Source organism: Strongylocentrotus purpuratus, unplaced genomic scaffold (genome assembly GCF_000002235.5).
Source record: "Strongylocentrotus purpuratus isolate Spur 01 unplaced genomic scaffold, Spur_5.0 spur5_scaffold_1, whole genome shotgun sequence".
Classification (NCBI taxonomy): Eukaryota; Metazoa; Echinodermata; class Echinoidea; order Camarodonta; family Strongylocentrotidae; genus Strongylocentrotus; species Strongylocentrotus purpuratus.
The window spans coordinates 42,696,422-42,718,356 of NW_022145594.1; the positions used below are offsets into that span (position 1 = coordinate 42,696,422).

At 38.1% G+C, this 21,935-nt stretch overlaps 1 protein-coding gene across 2 annotated transcripts; it reads left to right on the top strand.

Annotated features, from left to right (window-relative positions):
- The first annotated feature begins 5,973 nt into the window (after nt 1-5,973).
- On the top strand, nt 5,974-21,371 carry LOC580530 (DNA repair protein XRCC1). 2 transcript variants are annotated; one of them, XM_030978260.1, is made up of 14 exons: nt 5,976-6,180; nt 7,199-7,399; nt 8,585-8,743; nt 10,207-10,287; nt 12,152-12,257; nt 12,996-13,078; nt 13,957-14,092; nt 14,910-15,078; nt 15,916-16,029; nt 16,559-16,700; nt 17,378-17,487; nt 18,565-18,759; nt 19,055-19,130; nt 19,783-21,371. In XM_030978260.1, the coding sequence occupies exons 1-14, from the start codon at nt 6,130-6,132 to the stop codon at nt 19,894-19,896; spliced, it is 1,737 nt and encodes a 578-aa protein (XP_030834120.1). In that variant the 5' UTR covers nt 5,976-6,129; the 3' UTR covers nt 19,897-21,371. The 2 variants fall into 2 exon arrangements, with proteins under 2 accessions (XP_030834121.1, XP_030834120.1); XM_030978261.1 differs by lacking the exon at nt 18,565-18,759 and having other exon boundaries at nt 5,974-6,180.
- Nucleotides 21,372-21,935: the final 564 nt, after the last annotated feature.

The window sequence follows — 21,935 nt, forward strand, 5'->3', positions numbered from 1 at the left end:
TAAAGCAGTCATTAATACTTTTATATGCCGAAAAAAATAGACTAAAAAATAAAAAATAAAAAATAATTTACATTATGTCGAAGACGGGATTCGAAACCAACGATTAGACCACTCGGCTATCGCGCGCCGTTAACATGCTTGGCAGTTTTCTCCAATATATACATTAAAATGGATTGAAAACGGCTCCGCGTGAGGGATGCTTCGCAAAAGCTCCATGAAACGTAGACAGCAATAACCATCTGATTTGTGTCATTTCTTTAATAAAACTGACATTTGTTGTCATTCCCCAATACAGATGGCAACCCAGAGATCTCGTACCGTGGGGGTGGCTATGTACATATTTTCGTCCACGACATTTTCTCCCCGATTTTCTTTATTTAGATCTAATTTCCTGATTTCTAAATCAGATGTAAATTAGGTCGGTATGTCATTTGTCCTAATTACAGTTATCAAAATTTGATAACTCAATATTAAATGGATAATTTACGGACTTACTTATATGAATTATCCAATTTGTATCTCAGAACCGCGAAGCAGTACGTTCATGCATTCGAAATATTACCCGGCGGCCGATATATTTCCGGGTCCACCTACCAAAACATAGCCAATGGCCAATCAGAGCACTCGTTTCGTGGGAGTTCGTTGGTCAAGCCGGGCCGACTCGTAAGTAGCTACGGTAGCTATTGAACGTTCGAAAAGAAAAAATGAATATTCATCAACTAAAACCAAGACGGATAATGTTGACGACGAGACTTTCTCGGATTAATCATTAATTTAGGATCTAAATGAGCAAGCTATCGTAAGTCAAATAAGCTATATATATGTTATTTTTAATTTGTGTTATAATTGCAGCAGTTATGAGGATGTAAAGAGTGAAAATCTCGTTGCATATCTTATTCATCGCGGTCCGGTCGAACCGAACCATTTGTTCCGTACAGTGCCTCACAGAAAGAGGTCCCCAGACTTCAGTCTCTATAATCGGAGGTCTAGTGGAGCCAGACGTAGTCTCAGTGGAACAACCGACGATTAGAGAGACTGAAGTTTTCGGTCTACATGAAACGGACCCTTCTTTTACTTTTACAATGCATATTGGCACGAACTTAGATCAAGATCTATCGGCAGATGTTGTTTTTTTGTTTTTGAGAGTTTATTTTCGTCTTCATGTCAACAATGCAAGCAGGGGCGTCGCTAGACCTTTTTCAGTGGGGGGGGGGGGGGGGGGGGGGGGGGGGGGGGGGGGTGTAGAGGCCAACGATTACCGACAAAACTAGCGACCAATTACCGACAAAATTAAATGTCCAATATCTACCAATTTAACCCTATAAACCCGGGGCCGAAGGCTAAAATGTTTTTCCTATGGACTATCTATAGTACTTGCATATGCGCAAATGGTCATTTTCCTCGACGACATAAAATGTACAAATTATTTCGTCAACTTAGTCAGCATCATAGCTGGTATATTTTAATGCAGGCGCAGAGCTAGGATCTTATTTTAGGGAGGGCGGTAGTGAGCAAGCGAATCACTTAAAGAGCGCTCATTAGGGGCCTCGTGTGGGTGATAAGGCCTCTAAATTATTAGGAAAAGAAGACGATTTATTGTACCTTTCTCGACTGTTAATCCTTGTCTAAATGAAGTTCCCCCCCCCTCCCGCGCTAAGCGCGAAAGCTTAGACGTTTCATTAAATTATTATGAAAAGAAGACGATTTGCTGTACCGTTCTCTACTGTTAATCCTTGTCTGAATGAAGCTTCCCCCTCCGCGCGAAGCGCGAAAATTTTGACCGTTTCATTAAATTATTAGAGAAAGAAGACATTTCGTTGTACCGTTCTCGACGCGTCTAAATGAAGTTTTCTCCCTTCGCGCGAAGCGCGGAATTTTGGCGTTTCATCACAATATAGAGAAAGGAAGACGATTCGTCGTACCGTTTTCGATTCTTATTACTCCCTATTCATCTGAATTCAGTTTCCCCCCTCTCGCGCGAAGCGCCGAAGCTTTGACGTTTCATTAAATTATTAGAGAAAGAAGACGATTCGTTTGTACCGTTTTCGACTCTTAATAAGCCCTATTTGGTGTACTGTTTTCGACTCTTAATCCTTATCTGAATTCAGTTGTCCCCCTTCCGCGCGAAGCGCGGAAGTTTGACGTTTCATTAAATTATTAGAGAAATAAGACAATTCGTTGTACCGTTTTCGACTCTTAATAAGCCCTAATTGTCTGAATTCAGTTTCCACCTCTCGCGCGAAGCGCGGAAGTTTTGACGTTTCATTAAATTATTAGAGAAAGAAGACGATTCGTTTGTACCGTTTCGACTCTTAATAAGCCCTATTTGGTGTACTGTTTCGTCTCTTAATCCTTATCTGAATTCAGTTGTCCCCCTTCCGCGCAAAGCGCGGAGGTTTTGGCGTTTCATTAAATTATTAGAGAAAGTAGACGATTCGTTGAACCGTGCTCGACTCTTACTCTTAGTAAGCCCTAATTGTCTGAATTCAGTTTCCCCCTTTAGCGCGGAGCGCGAAAGCTTTGACGTTTCCTTAAAATATTAAAGAAAGAATACGATTCGTTGTACCGTTCTCGACTCGTTTAAATGAAGTTTTTTGGGCGTTTCATCACAATATAGAGAAAGGAAGACGATTCGTCGTACCGTTGTTGACTCTTAAACCTTGTTTGAATTTAGTTTCCCCGAAAATTTTAAACCTCTGATTTCTTTAGCTGATATTATAGGAAAATTAAACTTCGAGAAATTACAAGTATTGTAGTTGTAGTCACTCTCGAAGTCGTCACAGCGGATAAAAAGTCACAGTTCGTAGGGAAAAAAACTTGTCGGCCGACCGACAATATACATCTCACCGACTTCAAACTTCTGCATTGATATAGTACACGAGGATCGAGCAAGAATACCGACACAGCTGACCCGACATAGCAACATATTTACCCGTGTCTTTCTTGCTCCCTCGACGAGACGACTCCACCCAACAACCCCCTTCTCTCTTCTACTCCTACTCCTCCTCTCTCAGGCTCTTACCTCTCCTCTCTTTCACCCCCGTTTCTTTTGTTTCCCTTTTACTATTTTCTTTCTTCTTTTTCTCCCTTTTCTTTCTTTTCCTTTCTTTCCTCTCCTCCCTCTTTTTCTTTTTTCTCTTTCTTCTTCTCTTTTCTTTCCTTTCTTTTCCTTTCTTTCCTTTCTTTTCCTTTCTTTCTTTTCTTTTCCTTTTCTTTTTCTTTTCTTTCCCTTTCCCTCTCTTTTTTTCCTTCCCCTTTTCTCTTTTTTCCCGACGGCAGCGCAATTTTACCGACAATATCCTGACAGGTGGGGGGGGGGGGTGTCGCACCCCCCACACCCCCCCATTGGCGACGCCCCTGAATGCAAGATAAAATTGTCGGTAAGATCGATCGAGATTCAATTGTATTGAAATATTGCCGACCAATTTTTCGCACACGTATGGTATCCTCCATCGCTCAAACCATTTTTTAACATGTAAACCTATGGGGTAACCATGGAGACTGACCTATTTTTTTAATAACCATGGTTATTAAAAAATATTGAAATGTTTTAAGCATGGTTACCGGGAATTTTACAGGAACAGTTGAAGTTTATGAATGCAATTCGACCAATCAGATGGCTGGATTTCTTAAGTGAGGTATATAACAATAAATATGGACTTTGAGTGCGGTAAAAAGCGGTTTAACGTCAGTTTTTCTTTTTCAAAGATAACAAAAAAAAAACACGAACTGGGTGTCGAACCCGATACCCTCCAGTTACCAGGCAATTGCCTATCCACTACTAGACTAATGTGTCACACTGCTAATCTCTAAGTATTTTGTTTATATTCATACATCTTGTTGTAGATGTAGCAAACGACGTATTCTAACTAATTCAGAGAGTCGCTTGTTTAAAAAAAAAGAGTATTACATGTACATGTTATTTACTCCTTTGTTTAGGAGGTGTTTGTGTATGTGTTTGTGTGTGTATGTGGTGTGTGTGTGTGTGCGTGTGTTTGTGTGTGTGTGTGTGTGGGGGGGGGGGTTGTTCCCTTAAAATGCATAATTATTATTATTTTTGTAGTCCGATGTTGTCAAGATCGCTTGTAATTTTTTCTTTCAGTTTCTGATATTACAAATATAATAGTGAGGTTTTATGTTATTTTCATTTATTTTGAAAACTACTGACTTTAACTTAAAGTGATATGACATTAGGCCACTGCCCTGACATAGCAATAATGAATAGAACACGGGTCTATTCAATTCAGTTTATACGCTTACTAATTCTATACCTTCCAGATATGAGGCGATTGCCTATCCACTAGAATAATGGGTCACACTGCTATATCTCCATTTATTTAGTCATATTGATACTTATCGTCGTTCCCCCGGAAAATTTGAAAAAGTGCCCAAAACAAATGTATAGCAAATACTGACTAAAGACTGTAACAAACTTTTAGGCTCTGAAGGGCAGCGTTTAGACAAATACAAGTGCAAAAATCTTGTCACTCGGTAGCTATAGTGCTCCATCGCATAATATCTTTCAATGTGTTCAACTAGATAATTGTAGAAAATTGAAGTGTGAAAAAAGTATAATGCTCGTGTTAATATAATAGTTTTACTAAGGAAAGCAATTTTTATACAACAAAACTTCAAAAAACCTGTGAGGGGGTAGTCACTTCCGTCACCTTCACCCTCTCATTCACTATACGCTTCCTCGCACTGGCGTAATGATGGGGGGGGGGGGGGGGGGGCTTGGGGCAGTTTCCCCCTAATCAAATTCGATACCAGTGGTTTACAAATGTTGCTGAAATGGCATGGTTTTCCCTGAGCTTCCGGAGGATGTACCCACTGGACCTACAGTACCAAGGGCCCTAAGGCACCCCTCTGGATGCTCATTTGATCGTAATGTAATGCCCAAAATTCTTGGGCTATGTCCCCTTTACCCCACTCCAATTAGTGACCTGCATGCCAGTGTCACAAATAAGTTATCAAAATATGCTCATCCGACCGTTATTAAATGCCTTACCCAGTGGCGGAGGCATCGGAGTCAAGGGGGGGGGGGGGGGTGTTTGGGGGTTCAACCCCCCCCCCCTTTGGTATTTTAATGTATGTAAACCCCCCTAAAAAAACCTAAAACCCCCCCCCCTTTGGTTTTGTTTGTTTTTTATTTTTATTAAAAAAAAAAAAAAAAAAAAAAAAAAAAAAAAAATTATACCCACGGCTAACCTAAATAAGGTGACCTTACCCCCCCCATACGTAAAAAAATGTCAAATTTTTGAAATTTTGAGACCAAAAAAAAAAAAAAAGTGTCCGCTTACCCCCCCCCCCCCCCCCCCCCCCCCCCCCCCCCCCCCCCCCCCCCCCCCCCCCCCCCCCCCCCCCCCCCCCCCCCCCCCCCCCCCCCCCCCCACTGAGCAACTTTTCTGCCGGCTGAGTCGTTGCGATTTTTTTGGCCTCCAAAAAAAAAAAAAAAAAAGTGTCCGCTTAGCAAATTTGTCTTTAATTTCACCAAAAGCCAATGACTACTCCCAAGGCCCTTAGATAGTTTTTTTTTTTTTTTACACCGCTTCTCCGCAATTCAATCCTCCAATGATAAATATATTTTAAAATTAAATTCAAGTGTCCCTTTTTGCCAGGTTTAAAAAGTGCTTTAAATTTTTCAATTTTACTTAAAATTATTTTCCTTTCTATAGGGGCATTCGGAATGTTTAGGATTTCTAATTCCTATTTACTTTCCTTTTCTTTGAATGAAATATAATTTTTATGTGATTCAATTCAGATTTTATTTTTTTATATTTTATTTTTGGTTAAAAAAATACAAACCATTTTATATCCACTGAACTGGAATTGGACATAAAGAAGAAGAAGAAGAAGAAGAAGAAGAAGAAGAAAGAAGAAGAAATGAAAAGAACCGAAGAAAGAAGAAGAAAGAACCGAGCCGACTATCCGATCCGGCCCGATATTCTAATGCAATGACGTCACCTTTCAGGTCGGTGCATGTTGCGGGAAAAACAAAGGCTGTAGACTATCATTTTTCGAAGTGAATTACCAATAAGGTCTAGATTATTTCAATTCCTGTTCCAAATTGGCAATGTAACCTTCTCCATTACTTTAAAGAGAAATCTTTCAGCTAGATAAAGAGTGAAAATGACGATTGTTCAAGTGAAGCATGTTGTATCTTGCACCAGCGAGGACACGGTAAGTTCCATCGAAACTTGTATCGGTTTTCTGCCAGGGCTGTGGGCTTGGTAATCCGAGTGTACCCGGCCTGATCAGGAGGGCAATTCCACGGTAACGAAAGGACACTCAGACAAGATTTTTGAACTTCAGGTTCATACTAAAAGAACTGTTTTATTAGTATAAGATGTGAAACAGTACAGATATAATACCTATATAAGTGCCTTTAATTCTCCCCCAAAAAATTGTCATTATAGTTAGTCTAAGTAGTTTAAGAATGTGCATATTAATTATCTCGGTAACCATGGTAACGGAAGGACATACAAATGGACATGGTTTTTCCAGTTAATTAGTGTTTATCCAAACTTTGTGAAGTTGATGAAGCTTTCCACTTGACTGAAACACATTTTGTTCCCCATAGTTTAATACATACTAATAAAACATTTCTTTTAGTATGAACCTGAAGTTCAAAAATCTTGTCTGAGTGTCCTTCCGTTACCGTGGAATTGCCCAGGAGTAAAGTCTCGAGCGCGAGCGCGCGCTAGCTCGAGCTCGAGTTAAAACTCGAACTCCCACTGTAAATATCTTACTTAGTTCATTCTAATAGAGGCATTTACATCAATCTTTCTCACATCTAATTCTTTGTTTTTCCTTTAACCATGTTAACCGTATATTGAGCTCTCCATGCTTTTTCCAGGTTGGATTTGAATGAGTTTCTTTAAGTTACAGTAGACCAGGAGACTATGAATTGTCTAGGCCTAGATCTAGATCTACTCTTTGTTTTATCGCAGTTGCACAAGGCAGACAATCTCTTGAAGGGAGACTCTTAATACAAGAAATAATCTTAATAATCTCTTAATCTTACCGGTAATTAAAAGAAATAAAACTAAGTTAGACTAAAGTAAACAGGTAAATGAACCTGATTTTTATTCTGCAAGATTCTATTCTGTATTTCTGGGTTTGCTGTCACAGCCGGGCATTCATTCTCTCCTAACCACCTTCTTTCTAATCTTTATGAATTGTCTTTATTTTATGTCAGTTGCACAAGGCAGATAATCTCCTGAAGGGAGACTCCTACAAGAAATGGACAGGAGGGTCCGAAGGTGAGAAGCAGGTCTCTGTCATTCTGCAGCTCGATAAAGCTTCCAACATTCACTCCATCGACGTTGGCAACGAGTCGTCTGCGTTCGTGGAGATCCTTGGTGGTCATTCCAGCTCAGACTCAGATGATTTATATCAGGTACGCAGACCCCTCAAAATATACTTAAAGGAGGTGTAGCATGACGAGACTATGTGTTTTACCCGTGGCCTGACTCTGGGCCAATCGGGTATAATACAACCACGGATGACGTGACCGTAGTGATCATATGCATGCAGCATACGCAAAACCGAACTTTGGTCTGTTTTGCGAACGCTAGCGCACTGACCGTTAAACAAGTCCATTTGTTTACGTGCAGTTGTCAAAAAGAAGTTGAAGATGGCGTTAACCATTATTTGCCATACTACAAGTTACCCCTTTAACTAGATTCTCATTCTTGTTTCCTCTTTTGTATTCATTTCAGAGAAAGTGAAATATCAAGCAAGGGTGGATCTTGAAAAATAATAACTTGGACATACATTAAACATAGATTTTAAAGATATGTGAAGAATCGCTGAAAATAGTTTGTTAAAAACTTATTTGAAATATTCACCTGGATTGAATCAACTTATTGTTCGTCTCGGGCCAGTTTCTCAAAACCGTCATGAGTCTAAGTTCGTGGACATCCCTAAGAAGCGTGTGTTAATTCTATAACACACGTTTCAATAGGATGTCTAAGAAGTTAGACTTATAATGGTTTTGAGAAACGGTCCCCTGATCTTCATTACATGAGGCTGGTGCGCAGTGCTGGGCTCACATGACTGGCTTGCTACACTATGAATATACAGGCCTTCCAAAAATCCTGTATTATTCCATTAAATCGAAAATGATAATTAAACATATGAAGAACCGGAGATAGAAGTAGATAGAAAGCCTTGATTGCCAATGTCTGGAATAGACAAGTTATTTAGCAAGCAAGAGATTATACATGTAGTTCAATACTGTCTTCATGTATCTAAGCTAGCTAAAGATATGTCAGATATTTTTATGTTCAACCATGATTTGCGATGGATTAAAGTGTAATTATCTGAAAGGAATGCCAGATACAGTCAAACCTGCTTTAGTGACCACCTGTCTACAAAGACCACCTGTCTACAACAACCCATTGTTTTGTTTCCTTGGAAAACGGTTTTATATTGAAACATGTACTATTAAAAGGAAACTATCTACAAAGACCACTTTTTGTGTTTCCCTTGGGCGGTCGCTATAGACAGGTTTGACTGTATCAGCTATATGTGTGATCTGCTAATAATCTGTCTTCGTTATTTGTATTTATTACATTGACAGGTCATCTTGGTAACATCTTCATTTATGTCGCCAGTGGAGAGTAGGAACAACACAAATATGAACCGTGTACGGATGTTTGGACCAGAAAGCCTCTCGAAAGCCGTCGCAGACAAGAAGTTTGATCGCATCAAGATCGTTTGTACACAGCCTTTCAATAAGGTATATGCCAAGGGGGTTCGTTCATTCATATAGTCCCTTGCTCATTGTATTGCTAGTTAAACTTAAAGCCCAACTGCACTAGTTTGGCCAGGAGGGATTAGACATCCCTGCATGGTCACTGACAGGTGGTTATCTCATCAAATCAGCTCTCGATTAACATTAGAGGAAGGGGATCATTCTTGGGGGATCAATGGTCATTGATTGCTATATAGAGGGTGCAAGTAGCTATATTAGTAGTAGTAGTAGTAGTAGTAGTAGGAGTAGTAGTGGGGCTTTAAAACAATATCAGATACTTCATCCAGAAAAATTCCTTTGCGTTGTTCAATCAATAGTCATCTTAGATTACGATAAACCTTTATTGATGCCCTAGATTATGTCATTTGTACAAAATGTTGGATATTTACTTCGTTCGTTCGTTCGTGTCTCCTTAGATCAAGATTACGGTAATCTTGATCTTCGGAGTAGTTGCTACAACCGGCCGTGTCAGACACGTTGCCCCGGGGTGCGAGATAGGACTTTTGTAGCGTGCCCCCATTTAAAACAATTGGACAGTTACAGTTAACAATACATTTAATTAATAGTATGAAACTATTAAAATTACTCTCATGTTACGGGAAAAAATATTGCATATACATATATTATGAATCAATTGATTTGGTCGATCCAGTTCGATGGCACAAACACAGCACTACTGGACAGAGATCCTAATAATTACAGATATTTACTGATATAAATGTATTATTAGTATTAATTTATCTATCCATTTGATCTATTCTGATTGTAAAAGAATCTGCAATTCAGCTATGTGGCCACAAAGGATTTCTTATCAGTAAACCGTTTTAAATAAATGAATTAAAAAAAAGAAGGAAAAGATGTGTCTTGAGCACCGTTTTTCAATTTTTTAAGAGGAGCGGTACGGATACAATGAGGAACACCATTCTATATTTTTATAACAGCCACTTGAAATTTGTAGGCATTGGACTGCAAATCAAGAACAGTTTGAACATAACCCTGAATTTGTTACATTAGCGGAAGATTCTCTGCAAAAATAACTATCTACAACAATTACTTAGTGAAAGAAAATATACTGAATATTAATTCTTTGTCGAGTTTGGTGCGTATTGTAGCCTGGCTTATGTCTGTCACAGGATTGTATTCATGTACATATCGAGGTGTCAGTGACATTAAGACTTACTCCATTTTGGCCATTTTTAGAAAAAGTGGTTTGTGTGTCACTCAACACTTGGGCCTTACGGGGTTAAGTCTATATTTCACTAGCCATTGACTTCAATGGGGTGTTGGGTGGAGTGATGCCTTTGTGTTTCCTGGAAAGCCCACATTTTTCTGAGCATTTTGATATCAAATACTCATTTTGGCAAACTACAGAGTTACGTCTTTGTGTCACTGATCTCTCGATATATCCAAATAAAGATTAATACCGGTCCTTTTTTTATTTGTGACAGCGCTGTAAGTATGGACTGTCTTTCATCAAGCTACATGGTCCACCAGGAGCGGGTGATCAACAAGAAGGCACTTCTGGACAGGTTAGTCAATGTCTCTTCCAAAGGCATTAGAGCCCTTTCGCAAAGACTACAGAAGCAAAGACGACAGGAAAATTACGGGGATACAGCTCTTCCGTCGTGTTTAGGGAACGAATGCTATAATGGATGCGTACGGTTGTGAAAATCAACAGGACAGAGAAAATTCTGTTTCGCGCATGCGCTGATTGTTTTTTTCACTCGCATTACCGTCGTCTTTGCCTTCCGTCATGTTTGTGAAATCGCGCTATTATAGCCCTTAGAAGGGCTGATGGCCTCCGTTTAGACTAAGAGCTCTTCAGTTTTTTAAGATCGTGATCAGTGTTCTCTGATTGTCTTCAGTATCGTAGTCATTCTCCTGAAGATGACCACAACATAACGATCAAAACATCAAGAACCAAAGAGCTGGGCCCCATTTCACAAACTGGTCATCACTGACAAATGACACTTTTCGTTATAAGCTACTAAAATCCTTGCTTCTGATTGGTTACCAACAGATTTGTCACTGATTTTTGTCATTTGTCATTGAAAAAAGGCTTTGTGAAACGGGTCCCTGGTAGCGGAGGTCACCACCCATTTTCAGGGCTCTTATTTTCTTTGAAAGGAATACATGATGTAACCTAGAAAACTGACCTATAATTCACTTTCACCACCATTCACTTCATTTTAATAATCATTTTAACCCTCAAGACTCGTTCAGATATGTTGCGGTAGACCGCCGCATTATTTTCATGTGTTAATCAATGGCAACTGCGCGCAACAAAGGTCCTATGCGTATTCAGAGCTACATGTACATGTATGTGTTATAAGATACAGAAATGTGATGCATATATGACACTTTAAAATGAAAATAAACAATAATAATAACACAGAGAAATATACAAATCTTATAACTACTAAAATGACTAAATTAACATAGTAAATAACATAATAAAGAGATAGCTAACATGGTCAAAACAAAGAACGTAAGTAAGGATAGTTTAAGCTAATTAAATAAGGCCAAAGAGGTGCGTTTTTAGTAAAGATTTGAATGTTGCAGAAGTGGGTGCCTGTCGTATGAAATTGGGAAGATTGTTCCAAAGGTTTGGTCCAGCAACTGCAAAAGATCTGCCCCCATAGAGTATTGGTTTTTGGTCCACAAAGTAATGCTTGATTGCTTGAATGGAGGGTTCGGGGTGGGTGGTATTGTTTAAGCAAATCAGTCATGTATGAAGGAGAAGAACTGTGTTATGCTTTAAATGTAATTAATAAAAGTTTGAATATGATGCGGTTTTGCCACGTCATATGCAAACGGGGCCATATGGTGCTACCATGTTTACCAAAATGTTATTTCAGAGCCAGAGGGGTGTTAACTCTGTTAAAGTACAGTATATGAGTCAATGCCCTTCTTGCACTGTACAAACAATATGTTGTAAATAACCTTCCACGAGACAAGTAATAATCATGGCATATTTCTTTAAATTTAATAGAAGTAGAATCACATTGATATGTTTTTATTTGCAGGGGAAATTGATTTGATTTGATTTTAGCCAGGGCATCTAGAAATAAAAGTGTTGTACCAGAAATCAAGACAAGTGTCATTGTGCCAAAATCTCTATGGGATTGTTTCACAAAGACTGCCACTGTTTCCTCTCACCATTTACTGGCATTGGTCTCTCAAGGGGGGGGGGGGGGGGGGGGGACGTTCAAATCGTAGTCATAAATCTACAGAATTTACATTTTTCGATAATTCATAAAGATCATAATAGTGAGAGCAACCAGTGGCATGAATGGCCTGCCATAGTTAAGTCCAACTTAAAGTCGATCTTAGTCTTTGTGAAAACACCCCCCATGTACGTTCATAATTTTCTTATTGTAATTTCTTCCCAAGCCAACTCTGGGTAAGTTCCGACTGAAAGAAGAGAGCAAGTCATCTCTATCTGTCGGAAGTTTCTTCAAGGGCAGAGACACCGAATCTACACAGAAACCTCTCACAGGTAGGTAATCATTCAAATCAATGTTAGATTTTCAGCGAAATGGTTCCAACAATTTATTTTTGTCCAGCCTGGCTTCCCTCTATAGATCTCTTAAATCCTTGGTAAAAAGTTAATGAAATATGGCCTTACCGCATCTCATGGGATGATTGGGAGGGCCAGACCCATTTTCCACGATAATTTGAATCTGAATCTAATGTCTTGTGTTTTTTTAATTTTTTTTTTATCCATTATGATTATTATCAATTTCATTATAAACTGCTCGAATTAAAGACATACCTACCTGACCTGAACTCAATCATTATGCAATATTTTACTCATGAGCTTTCATTTATTTGATGTGTTATAACTTGATTGTAGCTCAACCACATTGTCATTCATATATTTATTTATGAAGCTCTACAGTTTCTTTGACTTTGTGTAAATTATTTCTACCATTGTTATGTATTTTTTTTGTATTTGTGTTTGAGATCCAACTTCAAGTTTTGGTTGCAATAAAGAAATTATAATAATAATAATTTGTCTTAATTCTCATATGGTTGTGAGTAGTAGCACATATTGCATCGGCAAGCACTCCTTTTTCTCCCTTTTTAGGCAGTTCTCTATTATGTGATTTTTACTAAAATGAATGAAACAACAGGTCCACACAAAATAAAAGAATCAACTTGATTCCCAACAACAAAGTAAACGATTTCAATTCGTATCATAATTCATCCTGTCAATGATACATGTGTCTTTTAGGAGCAGCAGCAGTGAGGGCAGCATCCAGCATACCACCATCTCAACAAGCATCATCATCATCTTCTACATCTTCACCTAAACAGGTGCGTCAGCAGTAGTTTTGTAGTGTTGCAGTCTCTTAAAGATAAAGTTGTGTTCTGGTCATGCGATTGCATTGTGAAAGAAACGGTGTGGAATCGATCAGAAAATGTTTATCATCTAGCATAAGTATTTGTGTGTATTGCAAGGTTCTTGAATCATCAAAATGATAAGAAATTTGGCCAAGTCTTGGTAAAGTTACAAGCACTGTACACAGAAGGATGTATATGGGACTACACGAACACGTGGTGTAAAAATCTGTCCGGTTTTTACGATGTTACATGCCATATTCAGAATATGAAGGCATTTGAAGAGCCATGCTTTTCAGGGAACATGTTTTATCTGATGTTCTTCCACCCTTGTAGAATAACAATCATGACGCTCACAAATAATTTTTCACCTCTTCCCAGAACTCAACCTTCTCTTTAAAGTCTAATAAGGTACTTTAGGTGGTTTAAATCATATTAATCTGATCACTTTGGACCCTTGTCTGCATGTATGACGGTGTAAGGCTGTATCCACGCACATCAAGCAGGACAAACTGACTCCTAAATTAATAAGCTTCGCCGCCACATGCATATTTTAGAACGATCAAAAGGCACATGAATGTTGTTTCAAGAGCTTTGATTTATTTTCCTTTATCATAATATCTTGGGTATGCCATTAATCAAACATTTGGAAGTCACCTCATATGCCTTCTACTCTAAAGAAAAGTTTTTTTTTTTATAGAAAGATCCCAACTTCATTTACAGATCATTGAACTCTTTCCTCAATATTCAAACTTCAGAAAACAAACCCAATTTTGTTCTTAAAATTGTTTATTTAAAAAAATCATGTTGTATACTCAGTTAATATATCATTTTTCAAATGTTTCCTCCTCCAGCCTTCCCAGTCTTCAACCAAGAGACGTCTATCTGATGCTGATAAAAAAGAAGGAGAGAACAGTCACAAGAGACCAGCTGTAGAACCTAAGAGAGAAGAGCCACGCAGGAAAGAATCCGTCCCAAATAAATCAAAAGGTGAGTAGACTAGAGAGTTATTCGATAGCGATGTTCGCTCCAAACTTTATTCTACATTTTTATTCTGCAAAAGGGCTCTTTTGCATTTGCCACTGAAGAAATGCAGTGATTTTATATAAATTTTCAATTTTGTTTATAAACAGTTGTGATTTATTGAGACTTATTTGCGATTAATATCCATTGGAACTATGTACCTAAGAGATAAGACTTATCCACTAGACCACAACACCTCTACATATTAGTTTTTGATGAAATATGATATAGTCAAACCTGCTTTAGTGACCACCTGTGTACAAAGACCACATTGTTTGTTTCCCCTAAAAATGATTTCTCATTGAAACATGGACTATAGGCACCTTTATATAAAGACCACCTGTCTACAAAGACCACTTTTTGTGTTTCCCTTGAGCGGTTGCTATAGACAGGTTTGACTGCAATAGCAAATGTAATGTATTGAATCCATAATGAATATAGAGTCAAAATCCCAGCCTCAGCCCGCTACGGGAGAAGCCTTCGGGAAGCTGATGAAGAAGGTGGTCTTTGTGCTGAGTGGTTTTCAGCAGTTCACAGTCCAGAGACTTGCAAAGTTTTAATGTTAATTGAATTGATAAAATTTGTAATGCATTTCTGTTTCCTTTACTTATCAGCTATTTTCTTCTAAACCGCTTAGAGGCAATTTGCAATTTGCGGTATAAAAATATCTCATTATTATTATTATTATTATTATTATCCACTAGACCACAACACCTCTACATATAAGTTTATGATGAAATAAGATAATAGCAAATGTAATGTATTGAATCCATAATGATTATAGAGTCGAAACCTCAGCCCGCTACGGGAGAAGCCTTCGGGAAGCTGATGAAGAAGGTGGTCTTTGTGATGAGTGGTTTCCAGCATCCTTTGAGGGGTGAGCTGAGAAAGAAAGCCACTGAGATGGGAGCCAAGTACCAGGCAGACTGGGGTCCTGGTGCTACACATCTCATGTAAGTTGAACCCTTCCTGCACCATTACATCACAGGGCCACACAGTCACAGTTTTTGTTACAATAATAATAATAATAATAATATGTCTTGTTTACCCAGAGTAGCCTCATCAGTATTCATACTGTTCTCCCTGAGGGCCCTTTACTCATATTATTACCCGGTCATCGGATTCAGGCTTACCCGCACACAATGTATGCACATTCTCCACTCCCTGTGGAGCATTCAAGCCAATGCATCATTTTTACAAGCACACACTTGCTAATCTAAGCACATTAGCTTTCGCATCCTACCGGGTACCCATTTAACACCTGGGTGGAGAGTGACAAATGTAGATCTATGTCTTGCCAAAGGACATTAGTGCCGTGGTGGGACTTGAACCGCGGACCTTGTGATCCACAGTCCGGTGACATATCCACACGTCCATGACACCTCTACATGACACCTCTACAGAAGCTAGTGAAATCCTTGCTTCTGATTGGTTACCAGCAGATTTGTCACTGATTTTTGTCATTTGTCATTGAAAAAAGGCTCTGTGAAATGGGTCCCAGGATGCCAGTTTTCAGGCTTTTTCCGGATTTCAGGCCTTTTGGGCTTTTTTTTTGTACAAAAATGACAAAATTCAAGGCCTGAAAAGAAGAAAAGCAACTAATTATTGACACTCTACAAATTCCTGGATTTTATTTGATTAGATCCATAATCTATATCATCTTCTATTTAAACAGCACTATTAGAGTTACATTTATTGCACATTGTTATGAATGCACAAGTTATACCATTGAACATGTAGATAGAGATTTTCATGCCTTTAAACTTTTAAAACTTTAATTCAATTTGTAGCTGTGCTTTTGCGAACACACCCAAGTACAACCAGGTGAAGGGCAAGGGAAAGATTGTGAAGAAAGAATGGATTCTAGACAGCTACAGGAAACGCACACTGTTACCATGGATACGGTAAGCTCAATATTTCTGGATATATCAACAGCATGAATAACTTAAAGGGAAAAGGAGTCTCGTTTAAAAATGCCAGTTTGTTTGTTTATATGAATTTCCATACAAAACATCAAATGCTTGAGACGAAAAATGCTGGTCTAAGCATTGTAGTACTGCATATTGGTAAACGATCGTTTTTTTAAATTTTTCTGTTAGAGGGGGTGGGTTGGGAAGGGATACAATTTTTTGTTCAACTCTACAACAATATTCCTGTGTGTATTGTTCTTAGAGACATTGCATATTTTCTATCATTGTAGTCCTAAAAGAAAATATCACTGTTGCCAATTTGAGGAGCAATATGAAGTCAATTTAGCTCCAAAATAAATCCTGTCATAAAATATTTAACTCTGTACTTTAATATATGAGTTTACACCATTATGGCTCCAAACAGACAAAAGGTTCTGTGTAACATTCTTTCAGTTATCACCTTTTCTTTGGCCTTCCCATTCACATCATATTCACAAGTTTCTTCGCATTTCCGTTGCCATAGATACAAGTTATCAAGTGGACGGGATAGTTCTAGTGATGAGAGTGAATCTGAAGAGGAAGAGGAGATGGAGGAGGAAGAAGTAGTGACTCCAGTCAAACCTTCTTCATCAAAGAGCCCTCAACCAAAGACACCAACTCCAAAGGTAAATTTCTTCTTTCATCTTTCAGTTCTCTATCCATTATCTTCCCTTCTTTCAATCATTGCATTTCATGTATTACTTTTCATATTTCAGTTATACTTTCCATTGTCACCTTTCGATTGAATCTTCTAATGATTGGGGATTGTGCAACACCTGTGAATCTGTTTACATTCTGAAAATGGATTGTTTTCTATTTCTTGTATCATGGTCTTTCATTTGTGCCTCTCTGATAGTATTAGATTTTTATACTATATCTTATTTTTTCTATATCTACCCTTAAGCACTCAGGGATATATAGTAGTTGTGATGTTATGCATATGGAAAATATTCAATATTTTCATGATTATAACTGTTCTCTCTCCGTCTTTCTTTTTCTGACCTTTCCTTCTCCTTTTTGTCTGTTTCTCTGCCTGTCCAGCTCTCTCCTTTTGTTGTCCTTCTCTCTCTCTCTCACTTTCTTTTTTCCCTGTTTCCATGCCCAGATTTCTCTCTTGCTCTTTGTGTCTGTATCTGTCACATTCTGCATCTCTCTCTCTCTCTCTGTCACTCTCTCTTTCCGTCTGTCTCTCTCTGTCACTCTCTTTCCCTCTGTCTCTCTCTGTCTCTCTCTGTCTCTCTCTCTGTCCATCTCTCTGTCTCTCATTGAATGACATGTTTGTATCTATCTTATCTTTTGATAGAAACCTGCTGATGTTGATGAATACAGCGGATCTACCGATGAGGAGGGGAACGATACCGAGCCCATGTCAGGAGGATCGTCTGGTGATGATACTGAGGATGAAATCAGAAAGTAGGTCATTCTTCTGCCATGTTAATATAACAATTAATAAAGATATGCCACTGCCTATATATAGAGGTGTCGTGGTCTAGTGGATAGGTTGTTGGACTTTGGATCACAAGGTCTGCGGTTCGAGTCCCGCCACGGCACTAATGTTTTTTGGCAAGATATTAATTTACATTTGCCACTCTCCACCCAGGTGTTAAATGGGTACCGGTAGGAAGGAATTCCTTGAATACTGTGAGCGCAGAAATTGGCTGCGTAGCAGAGCCGGGGTAATAGTATGAGCGCCTTGAGCACCATACAAGTCATGGTGGATATGTGTGCTATATAAATATTGCATATTATTATTATTATTTATAATCACTTCATCTGTGCCACTAGGTTTATGGAAAATTTGTATTTGTACACTCCAGCTACAACTGCTCTGCTTTCAATATTCTGCATTAACCGAATACCCAATTTAAACCCTGGACCAGACAGTATACTTAACCCCTTTCCCTTATCTTGAACCTAAAACCCAATAGCAACCCTAGCTCAAACCCTGTATTTATGATGAATAAAGCCCAGCGAAATTATTGCCTGAGCATATGTTGCAGCAACTGTACATTCACAAGATAATTTGAGTCTTTTTTCCTCTAAATTTTGTAACAGTTGTTGAATTGGCAATTAGAACTGTAAATAACCCTCATGATGATTACCAGTATAGGCCTACATTTTTAAGATGAAGGTGTAATGTGGAGCTTCTCATTGACTTGGAAAAACTGGTTCAAAAGGGTAGACCCAGGCCATTTGTGCCCCCCCCCCCCCTCAATGTGCCAATGATGCAGTTAGTGTGTGAAGATGGCATACATATCTGGATTGTATTAGTAAATTCATTATTTTTGTTTTCTGAACTGTACTTGTACCAAAATACTTTGTTTAGCTCTAAGGGGTTAGGCTCGACTAGCACATGTGCTATTATCTGGCCCTTTTTACCAACCAATTTTCTCTTCTTGTATATATGTATATGTATATGTAAATACCAATGTATATAGTGTATTGCTGAAGGTAAATAAATCAAATCAAATCATATTCTCATCATTGTAGAGCTCAAGCAAAACCAAAGGCTCAAACCAAAACATCACCAAAGGGAGGAAGCCCATGCAAGAAAGGTCAAAGTTCAAGTCCCGGAGAGATTCCTGATCTCCCAGATTTCTTCAGCAGTAAACGGTTCTTCCTCTTTGGCAAGTTTGATAAAGAGGAAAGAAGGCAGGTCAACAGGTTCATCATTGCATTCAATGGGTAAGAATTCATTCATAATTGCATTTGATGGGTAAGAATACATTCACCATTGTATTCAATGGGGTAAGAATACATTCATCATTGCATTCATTGTATAAGAATACATTCATCATTGCATTCAATGAATAAGAATACATTTATCATTGCATTCAATAGGTAAGAATACATTCATCATTGCATTCAACGGATAAGAATACATTCTAATTGCATTCAATAGGTAAGATCACATTCATCATGGAATTCATATTGTTAAAAGTAGACTCATTTACATTCCGATTAATGTTTTTTCTTTCAGCCTTATCGAGAACTACATGGATGAGAGCGTCAACTACGTCATCACCAACTCGAACTGGGATAACAACTTTGAAGAGGTAAGATCAGGAAGTCGTCTGTTCAATGAAATATAACTTTTTTCCATTGTCCTTAACCTTCTTAGTTTTCTACTCTCTACTAAGTGTCTTTATGTGAAAATGTTGAAATGTAAAATATAGTTTGCTTTTCATGCCTGTACATATAGAATTTGTTACTATAGTCTCTCCCCCATAGGTGTGCCTCTCCTTCTCTCTCTCTCTCTCTCTCACACACTCTCTCTCTTACTCTGTAACTTTGCACCAAAGTGTACTTCAGATAATTGTCAATGTTGGGACACCTTTTTAGTACTCTATTCGAACTTGTAAGAAGTAGAAATAGCTGTAGATTTGTACATTTGGTTCTAGTCTTTATGACTTCAAACACGTACTGGTGTTTAATCTTTAGGGGTAAATTAGCATACTAAGAACATTAAACCACTTGTTTCTCGCCCTCACAATAGAATGTTTCTTTGAAATCAATCTTTCTTTGCTGTTGTATCGTAATATGTGACAATTCATGACATTTCAAAGATAATAATAATAATAATAATATGTCTTGTTTACCCAGGGTAGCCTCATCAATATTAATACTGTTCTCCCAGGGGTCCTGCAATCATATTATTATATGCATCATATAATCGTCTATTATTTCTTTCTTTCCGTCCTTTGGCAGGCTTTGTCTGAAAACTCATCCATTACCTTTGTGAGACCACGGTGGCTGTATGCCTGCAACGAGAAACTCAAGATGGTCCCTTACCAGCCTTACATTGTGGTGCCAGCCAATTGAGCTTCTTAGATGATCCCTTACAATCCTGACATTGCCAACTCAACCTTTGACCTATAGATGGAATAGTTAGGCCCGAAATAACTTGGACTGCAGTCTAGGGAAGATGTGTGTTATACAGTGAAACCTGTCTAGAAAGACTCCCCAAGGGAGACAAGAAAATTGGTCTATAGACAGGTGGTCCTCATGTACAGGTTCATGAAGTACATGTTTCAATGAGAAACCATTTTCAAGGGAAACAAAAAAATATGGTCTTTATAGACAGGTGGTTGCTATAGCAGGTTTGATTGTATCAAAATCTTATCTTTTCTGTCAGGTTAAGATGTTCCTTTGTCAGTTCAAACAGAGTGAAAAGGAGATAAAAGCAAAGAACAAGAATTAAAGGGAGGGCATTTTACCAACATTGCTACCACTGCTGTAATGTATATTCAGTCGCACATTCATACCGTGATTGTGTACACAGAGAGTGATTTCTGGTTCCTGTATTCAAGTATCATCACACATGCATCATGCAGTTGGTGATGCATTGTGGGAAATGATTGTCAACACATCGGGAGATTGTTAGAATTAGATGGCAGTATATTAAAATCTCGAGTAGTGTCGGTAGAATACCCTGCATTTCAAAATAAAAGAAGTCTGCCAAGGTTACATGTAATACCTGTATGTTAAAATGCTATAGACTTCACAGCACTGTCTTTTTTCTTCTGTAGCCACTGGGCAAATCAAAGTTTCAAGAGCCAGCCCTCTGAGAATTTGGGTTCATACAAAGCAACTTTTTGCCTTGTCAGATTTGCAAAACAATTTGTGTGAAATAATTGAATCATGGTATATTATAACACCACTTTAATGCAGTTCACGTAAGTTTCTTGCAACAAAAGTGGCTGTCCTTAACAATTCAGAGAGTTTCTGGTTTAAGTAGATAGTTGATTATTGGCAAGGTGTATTCCATTTTAATCAGCCACATAAAGACATGCCACAGATATTGATAGAAGGTCTACTAAATGTGTGTTTGTACTATGATTGATATTTCGTGCTGAAATTTGTTGTAATTATCTGGAGGGGGTAGAACAATTGCTGTCCAAAAACAAGCATAAAATGCACTGAATGCATTATTTGTCCTTTCATGTTATTTCCATCCAATGGAAAATGTTTAAAGTTACACTTTGAAATTGTGCCAGGAAGCAAATGTTCAAGCCCATTTCTCATGAATAAAGCTGTACAGTTTTCTTCATTTTTCTATTTCTTTTTCTTTAATACACATCAGTGGCAGGTTTCTAGAACAATTATGTACATAAAACTGTGTACCCATTCAAAATGGACATGTTTTGTTTAATTTATGGGTAAAAAGCTTTGCCATCTTTGTGATTTATGTCATTATGAATGTGTAACATACATGTATTTCTGATATTTTTGTATCACTTTGCTACTAATGTGAATACAATTTACATGTACAATAAAAGACATTACAACATGATTTTGTGCTTTTTATTCTCAAGTTGTGTTCATATCAGTGTTTTTATGACCAAATCATATTGCATATAAGGCTTTTCAAAAGATATATCACCGGAACTTTGGAATAAACTTCCACAAAATCTAAGGAATATCACTCGATCATTTAGATCAATTCAAAGAATGTGTGATCTAAGTTTTATGTGACATTAATACAGTAGTGTTCTATAACACAGATATCATGTTGGTATGATAATTTTACTCAGCAATGTACTATATGTATGATAATTTTTCTTTAATTTTTGCTTTCATTGATAGTAATATTGCAGAAATACACCAACTTTGCATATAAAGTCGTTAGAACTAAGACAAATTATGGTACTAAAAGATGAAGAGGAAGAAGATGAAACAGAGTGAGAGATAGAGAGAGAGATGGGGGGGGGGGGTATAGTAGGATGAAGAGCGAGAAAGAGGAAGAGAGAGAGAGGGGAGAGGGGAAGACAAAAGGGAAGGAGCAAAGCAACTGGAGGGAAATATTTATAATGAGAGACAGTTAGGGGAACGAAAAGGAAAGAGTTCAAAGGGAGAGCTCT